The sequence below is a fragment of the Petaurus breviceps genome, unplaced genomic scaffold (assembly GCF_028583685.1).
Source record: "Petaurus breviceps papuanus isolate PSGF00001 unplaced genomic scaffold, PetGlider_PUasm1.0 90879, whole genome shotgun sequence".
NCBI classification, from domain to species: Eukaryota; Metazoa; Chordata; class Mammalia; order Diprotodontia; family Petauridae; genus Petaurus; species Petaurus breviceps.
In genome coordinates this window covers 13,622,993-13,631,814 of record NW_027187368.1, presented here as the reverse complement: position 1 = coordinate 13,631,814, position 8,822 = coordinate 13,622,993, and the positions used below count along the sequence as shown (strand labels likewise).

General features: G+C 43.5%; 1 protein-coding gene across 1 annotated transcript in view; it reads left to right on the top strand.

Annotated features, from left to right (window-relative positions):
* The first annotated feature begins 4,861 nt into the window (after positions 1-4,861).
* DEFB124 (defensin beta 124) overlaps positions 4,862-8,822 on the top strand; it is a 5,994-nt gene continuing 2,033 nt past the window's right edge. Inside the window, exons 1-2 of the mRNA XM_069073961.1 lie at positions 4,862-4,919; positions 8,201-8,366. Of these exons, the coding sequence (XP_068930062.1) occupies positions 4,862-4,919; positions 8,201-8,366 (224 nt within the window). The remainder of the gene's footprint in view (positions 4,920-8,200; positions 8,367-8,822) is intronic.

Sequence of the window (8,822 nt, the reverse complement as noted above, 5' to 3'; positions counted from 1 at the left end):
CCAGTTAGAGGATCTCAGGCTTGCTCCTGCCCAGTCTGGCTCTGGCAAAAGGTCCTACTCTGCCACCCAGCCCACTTAGCAGTTCTTAACTCTAAAGCCAAGAGCAAAACTGTGAAGTGACAAATCAGTATCTCTCCTTTCGGCTTTTTCCCGGGGCGTACGGCTTTGGTCCTTGGTACTTTCATCGTCTTTTCCTCCTCATAAGGAAAGGCAGAAATCTGTATTTGATGACTCAGTGGGTCTTGTAAAACTCTGTGTCGTCCCCCCCCCACCCGCCCCGCCCCTCCTAGATTCGGAATTTTCGTGTTTGAAGGGAGCTGAAGGAAATTGGCACACCCTCTTTCTTGAGAGAACACCCAGGGACATAGAATTCCAGTGCACCCTTGGTGTTGGTCCCTTTCCGCAGAAGGAGCTGGTGAAACTAAGGGGTCTCTAGGTATGAAGTCATCACCCAGCTGCTCAATGCCCATTCCAGGGGCCAGATATGCCTTGCATAAGACGGCAAGATTTGGCATAACCCCTACCCACCCAACTGACCCTTTTCTTCACCTTTATGGGTCTATGAGTAGGTGAAACTCTCTGTCCACCTTTTTGATGATAGTGGGTGAGGCCTGGCCCTGGAAAGGTACATAAAGGGTGGGGATCATCTGCTGAAGCACAAGGATGTTGGGAGCAGATACCTGATTATGACCTGGGAAGAAAGGGTGTCTTCCTCCCCCATTACACCAATGTAATGGGTACATTCCGTAGAAGGAAGAAGGAGCTTTTTATGGGTCCTATCCTCCCCCCATTCCCAAAGTGTGCAGAGAGGGAGTGGCATAAGAGAACATCCAAAGCAGTTAAAAATTAAACGACTCTGCTCCTCCACTTTGAAGAATTGATTTGAGGGTATATTTTATATACCGATACTGAGGGTGATTTGTACTGCCCCAAGGACAAATATTGCTAGCTCTGACTCTGCTTAGAGGTGATCTAGTTCAGCTCTTTCAGTTTGCAGATGGAAAAACTGAGGCTCAGAGTGGTAAAGTGATTTGCTCAAGGTTATAAGGCACAGCCAGGATTTCAGACAGGATCCTCTAACTCCCAGTAGAATGTCAGCCCCTTGAGAGTTAGGAATGCTTTTATTTTTGCCTGTTTTCTTCCTGCCTCTGACTTCCAATATTATGCTCTTTCTGATATGCCACACTGCTTCCAACCATTTTGCAGAAAAAGACATTGAAGCCTAGAAAAGACAACACAAGTATGATTACCCCCATTGTGCAGTTGAGGAAATTAGAACTCTGAGACAGGAGTGGACCTGCCTCAGCACAGCCTGAGAATAGGAACAGAGTCAGAGAAGGCCAGAAATGGAAGGAAACTTGGGTTTAAGCATCGCCAATAACTTACTCTATAACCCCGGGCAATTTCATACTGTTCAGAGAACATGGGAGCTAGAAGAATACTTGGAGATCATCTTATAGCGAAAACTGATCTTAGGGATCATCTTATTCATTCATTTATCAAGTATTTTTTAAGTACCTACAATGTACAAGGCACTGTGCTGGGACCTGGGGAAACAAAGACAAAAAAAAAAAAAGAAAATTGCTCTAACCCTCAGAGCTTGCATTTTACTAGGAGAAAGCAACATGTACACTGATAGATACCTATAAAATATATATGAAGCAAATTTCAGGAGGGGGCATCTGGGAGTGGGGGAAAAGCACTAACAACTGAGGCATCAGGGAAGGGTCTTCAGGGAGGTTGCCCTTGAACCTCTGGTCCTTGAGAAGAGCTCAGAATTCCACCAGGCAGAAGAACAGTTTAAGTGTGGGGGAAGATCTCATTTTTGCAAAGGCAATGGGGAGGGGCATAGACTGTTGAGTACAGAGAACAGTGTCAACCAACTTAATTGGAATGTAGAGTATATGAGGGGGAGTAATATGAGGTCAGTCTGGAAAGACAGGTTGTACATTCTGGAAAGCAAGGGACCTTTTCCAAAAAGTCACTAAACTGTGACGACCACTGAACCCTTAAATACTACTTGTTCTATACTCTCAAAGAGGTAAAAAATAGATGGAGAGAACCCATATGTGCAAAAATATTTACAGCAGCTCTTTTTGTGGTGGTGCCACTGGTGCCTTGGGGAAGGGCTGAACAAGCTATGGCATATGAATGTAATGGAATATTATTGTGCCATAAGAAATGATGAATATGACTTAGATTTAGAGAAGCATTGGGAGACTTCTATGAGTCAATGCAGAGTGAAGTGTGTAGAACCAAGAGAATAATTGTCCAATGGTGACCAAGTAATAGAGAGGAAAACAACTTTGGAAGGCTTCAGAACTCAGTTGTGACTTCAGAAGAATGATGACAAAGCCTGTTTTTTGGCAAAGGGGGGATGCATTGAAAGTATATGTATACAACATAACCAATATAGTAATTTGTTTTTCTTGGCTCTAGTTATTAGTTCCCAGGGAGGGTTTCAAATTGTGTTTTGGGGGAGGGTTGAGTTTGTAGGTAGTGATAGTGAAACAAAAAAAAGGGTGTGGTTAGGTGGCACAGTGAATAGAGCACCGGCCCTAGAGTCAGGAGGACCTGAGTTCAATTTCAGCTTCAGACACTTAACACAAAAACTAGCCGTGTGACCTTGGGCAAGTCACTTAACCCCAACTGCCCTCCAAAATGCAAAAAAAAAAAGAAGAAAAGAAAGAAAAGAACATCAATGAAACATCTAAAAATACACCAAAGAGAGCAAAAGCAATTCATAAGGGGGCACAGACAATGAAGGTAGTTTTTGTTATTGTGTTAAATCAGGAAAAACTACATTAATGAGAGTTCACAGTTTCATATGCAATTTCCATTCTATGAGCATTAAAATGTTCATATTTATTGAATTCATAATAAAAAAGGTTTTTATTTTAAAGACAGGTCAAAACCAGATTGTGGAAGGCTTTATATGCCAATCAGAAGAGTTTGTATTTTATATTAGGGCAGTAGTGAGTCACCAAAGTTTCTTGGCTAGGGGAGTGACATGGTTAGACTTGAGTTTTAGGAATTAGTTATCTGTATAAAGAATGACCTGGAGAGGGCAGAGATTGAAGGGCAAAAAAGAGACTATTGCAATAATCCAGGCAAGGAGCGACAAAGTCCTAAATCAGAATGGTAACTGTGTATGGAGGATTGGTTTAGCATTAGGACCCGGACAAGGTCAGTGAAGTTTGTACCATGCCAGGCCAAGATGTGAATGAGACTGGGGGAAGAAGGATAACAAGGGTTAAAGTTGGAAGGAGCTCAGACTGCTGTGAATCTGGTCGTTCTTGGTTTAGTTTGAAGGGACCTCTTGAAGTAAGAATCTTAGAGAAAAAAAAAAAAAGCTCAGCCAGCCAGAACTGGAAGGGACCTTAGAACATAAGATTTCAGAACTGGAAGGGACACTGCAATGAAAGTATAACTGCTTCAGAGTGAAACTGATTCCCATCTCTAACTTGGCCTGGAAGGTGAGGCCCATGAGACTGTTCTATGCAAAATTGTGTAGTGGGGTCTTATGGTTCTACTCTTCTACCTTTCTCTGTAATTGAACAGAGGGCAGCTAGGTGATTCAGTGGATATAGTGCTGGCCCTGGAGCCAGAAAGATCCGAGTTCAAATGTGACCTCAGGCATTTAGTAGCTGTGTGACCTTGGGTAAGTCATTTAACCTGTTTTTGATTCAGTTTCCTAAACTGTAAATTGGGGATAGTAATAGCACCTACCTTGCAGGGTTGTTGTGAGAATCAAACAAGAAAATATTTGTAAAGTGCCTGGCGTATAGGAAGCATTATATACATGCTAGCTATTATTATAATAATTACTACTGCTATTATTCTTATTCTCCATAGATGAACCATAGACTCAGAGCAGTCAGATTTGGAAAGGACATAGAACCCAGAATATTAGAGCCAGAAGGATCCTTAGGCATCTTCTAGTACAACACTCTCATTTTAGAAGGCAGTGAAATTCTGAGAGGTTATAAGAGCCTTGCCTTAGGTCACATAGCTAACAAATGGCAGAAGTGGGATTAGGGAGCAGCTGGATGGCACATCCAGGGCACCAGTGGATGGGCACCAGTTCTTTACCACCACAAAAAGAACTGCTGTAAATATTTTTACACATATGGGTTCCTTCCATCTATTTTTTACCTCTTTGAGAGTATAGGCCAAGTAGTATTATTTAGGGTTTAGTGGTCGTCACAGTTTAGTGACTTTTTGGAAAAAGTTCCCTGCTTTCCAGAATGTACAACCTGTCTTTCCAGACTGACCTCATATTACTCCCCCTCATACACTCTAAATCCAGCCTCAGACACTTGACACTTACTAGCTGTGTGACCTTGGGCAAGTCATTTAACCCACATTGCCTAGCTACACCCCCAAGCCAAAAAAAGTGGGATTAGAACCAGAGTAGGTGAGGGTGTTTAGGGGTATCAGATACTAGCCAGACTGGGTCCTGTGTTCAACAGTAATATAGAATGTGTCTTCTTGGGTGACCTTGGGAAAAGCACTTCTCCTTTCTGGGCTTCAGTTTCCTCACCTGTAAAACGAAGGAGCTGGATTAGATAAAATCTAAATGGATGATCCTATGATCATCCAGGACAGGTCTTGGCCAGCTCATTTGCATTCCATTCCCTCTACCCCCAGTCACCACCCCACAGAGATCTCTTTATGGTTGACTACCAGTCTTCCTATCTGACGCCATCGCTCTGAACTGGGGCTACAGCACCTCTTCTCTGCTTCACTGCCTCTGGCCCGCCTGATGTGCAAAGGCAATAAAGGAGGGAGCAGGGGCACACACAGGACAGTCTGTTCCTCATCAGCCTACTGTTTCTCTCCCTGGGGGGAACCTTCAGCCATGAACCTTCTTCTTCTGAGCTCAGTCATTGTCCTGCTCCTGGCCTTTGGTCCCCCAGGTAACTTGGAACTCCCTAGAATGGAGAGGGAGAGGGGGACAATATTCTGTTGATGAGAATAAAAGGGTAACAGATGGAATTGAATTTACATGGGAGCAGGGGCCCATGTGCACTAATGGAATCATAGGAAGTTTGGAGGGGTAGAAAGATTAGCTTGGAAGTCAGGAAACGTCCTGACTATGCTGGGAAGGGAATAAAGATTTCCATAGGGCTTACTATGTCCCAGGACCTGTGCTAAGTGCTTTTTACCAATATTATCTCATTTGATCCTCATAACATCCCTGTGAAGTGTTATCTCCATGCTACAGATGAGGAAACTGATGTAGACAGAGGGTAAGTGACTACTTCTTGGGGTCACAGCTGGGAAGTGTCTGAGACTGGATTTGAGCTCAAGAAGATGAGTCTTCCTGACTCCAGGCCCAGTGCTCCCTTTACTGAACCACCAACTGCCAGCTAGCGCTCTCACCAGGGCAAGTCACTTTTCCTTTCTCCTTGTTTTCCTCCTCTGTAAAATGAGGGTATTGGATTAGATGATCTCTGAGTTCCTCCCTAACTCTTCTATCCTGTAGTCTATGGTAAGGTCCCTTCTAGCTCTGATGTTCTGCATTTTAAGTCCTAAAGGCCCTTTCTGCCATGATATGATACAATTTTCCTCTCCTGTGTTTTGTATTCTGTGGTCCTAATCTAAGGCCCTTCTAGCTCTGAGACTCTAAATTCTATGTTAAGAGGTCCCTTCCAATTCTGATATGTGTGTCCTGTTTTCTAACTTTCTATATTTAACATTCTGTGTTCTATGTTTTAATGTCCCTTCCAAATCTGATATTTCATGTTTTATCTTCTAATGTTTTATCTTCGAATATAATGTCACTTCTTTTTTTTTTTGCTTTTTGGAGGGGGGAATGCAGGGCAATCGGCGTTAAGTGACTTGCCTAAAGTCACACAGCTAGTAAGTGTGTCAAGTGTCTGAAGTTGGATTTGAACTCAGGTCCTCCTGACTCCAGGGCTGGTGCTCTAATCACTGTGCCACCTAGCTGCCCCTTACTGTCACACTTCTAACGCCTATCATTCTGTGTTCCATGTTCAAAGGTCCTTCTGACTCTAACATTCCATATCTTGAAGTCCCTTCCAACTCTATAAATTCTATAATTTAACAGGGTATTTGTTGTTGTTGTTTGAGTGGTTCCAGTCATGTCTGACTCTTTGTGACCCTATTTGGGGTTTTCTCGGCCAAGATACTGGAGTGGTTTGTCATTTTCTTCTCCAGGTCATTTTTACAGATAAGGAAACCTAGGCACACTGGGTTAAGTGACTTGCCCAGGGTCACAGGGTTCTAGTAAGTATCTGAGGCCAGATTTGAATTCAGGAAGATGAATCTTCCTGGTCCCAGCTCAGTGCCCTATCTACTCTGTGCCACTTAGCTTTCCAAAAATGAGATAATATTTGTAAAGTCCCTATGTTGTTCACTTGTGTCTGATTCTTCATGACCCCGTGGACCATAGCATGCTGACACTGTCCATGGGGTTTTTTTTTTTTGGTCTTTTTAAAGGGGAAAGGCAGGGCAATTGGGGGTAAGTGACTTGCCCAAGGTCACACAGCTAGTAAGTGTTAAGTATCTGAGGCCAGATTTGAACTGAGGTCCTCCTGACTCCAGGGCTGGTGCTCTATTCACTGCACCATCCAGCTGCCCCGTCATGGGGTTTTCTTGGCAGAAATACCGGAGTGGTTTGCCTTTTCCTTCTCCAGTAGATTAAAGCAAAAAGAAGTTAAGTGACTTGTCCAGGGTCATATAGCCAGATAAGTGTGTAAGGCTGGATTTGGACTCAGGTCTTTCTGACTCTAAGCCCAGTGCTCTACCCAGTGAGCCACCTAATCATGCCTCTAACATGGTATCATACAAATGTTTGTTAATTGCCTGCTGCGTACAACCTATATGCTAGGCACTAGAGGTACAAAATCAATATTTGTGTCAGGCACTGTTGTAGATGCTGGGGATACAAAGACAAAAAAAGTACAATAGTCCCTTCCCTCAAGGAGCTTACAGTCTTGTCAGAGGAGATGATATTATATATATAAGTATATATGAAATAAATACTTTTAGGAGAAAAGTCACTAGCAGGAGGGGAAATAGGAAAAGGTTCCGTGTAGAAGGTGATGCCTCAGCTAAATCTTTTTTTTTTTTTAAAGCAATTGGGGTTAAGTAACTTGCTCAAGGTTACATGGCCAGTTTTTTTTGTGTGTGTGGGTGTTAAGTATCTGAGGCCAGAACCAATCCCGGATCCTCCCGATTCTGGGGCTGGTGCTCTTACTCACTGCACCACCTAGCTGCCCCCTCACCTAAATCTTCAAGGAAGTGAGGAGGGAATGTAATCCTGGCATGGATGCAAAGACATGGAAGTAGGAGATGGAGTGAGGAAAAGGGAGACAAAACAATCTCTGGGGTCAGACCTCTAGGTTCTAGCATTCTTTATCCTATGTTCTGACACTCTGTGCTCTGTCTTCCAAGGTTCCTTCTAGCTGTGACATGCTGTGACTCTGTTTGGGGGAAGGAAGAACATCAGCCAGGCTGAATGAAACCCAGAGTTAGTCACAAACCTTCATCTTAACTAGGGCTGCCAGGTTCCTATTCAAAGCAAAAAGTCAATATAGGGGCAGTGCAAAGGAAACCAACCTCAAACATTTATTGTAGGGAACGGGGGATACTTTTCAAAGTATCTTCTCATCTGGAATATTGGGTACTGGATCATCCCAGTAATAAACCCAATAAGAGGACAAGTAATGTTCTCAGGTTCACATAAGAAGTTGCTGATGAAGAAAGATACTGAACTTTTCCATTTTTTTTTATGATTTCAGTGATTGATATCAATTTAATTCAGTTCAACATTTATTAAATATCTACTTTATTCAAAATCTTTTCTACCTTCTTAGGGGACATCCAGTCTAACATTTCACTTAGTGTAGGATTCACCTCTATACCATTAGATAGAGTAGCTACCTTCCCCTTGAATACTACCAGTGATGGGAACTTACTTCACTCCCTCTTCCTTATTTCTTTCCCTCTTCCTCTTTCTATCCCTCTTCCCCTCCCTGTTGACTCTCTCACCTTAGGCTAGTTCTGAGGGGTGCAGGGTGGGAGATTTGGGGACTTCTATCTTCATTTACATACCTGGTTTTGCACTTGCAACCATTTGGGGAGTGGTGCAGAACTCTCTGCTTGCCTCAGGCAGCTTGCCTCAGAGGCGATTGAGGACCAAGTTAGGGTAGCTATTCTGCTTCCTTGACAGTGAACTGTGAGTTACAACAGTGCTGGAAAGGTGCCGGGACCTGTAGAACCTTCTGCACGCGGAAGGAAGTTTTCCTCCACTTCTGCAAAGACAACTCCATGTGCTGCGCTTACTCCTTCATGATGAGGAAGCCTGAGCCTGAGCCTGAGAATAGCCAGGCAACCAGGTATCTTGGTCTCACCCATCCTAGCCTAGCCCAGTCCTAGTCCCAGCCCCAGCTCCAGATCCCAATCCTAGCTTTCTTATGCTATTTCATTAAAGCGCCAACCTCTGACTCCTGTGTCCACTCCTCTATTCTGGGGAAGGGAGGGGAAAAAAACATTTATATAGTGCCTATTATGTATGGGAACCACTTTTTGACAAGCATTTGTTCTTCACCACAGTCCTATGAGGTAATGTTATTCTTATCCGCATTTTACAGTTGAGAAAACTGAGGCAAACAGAGGGTTAAGTGACTTGCCCAGGACCACACAAGCTAGTGTCTGAGGCTGTATTTGAACTCAGGACTTCCTGACTCCAAGTCTAGGGTTCTATTCACTGTGCCACCAGCTGCCTCTAACATACCCCATGATGATAGATGGAGGGAGAATGGGTTCAGAGGCTGTATTGTTTGGGGTTCTTG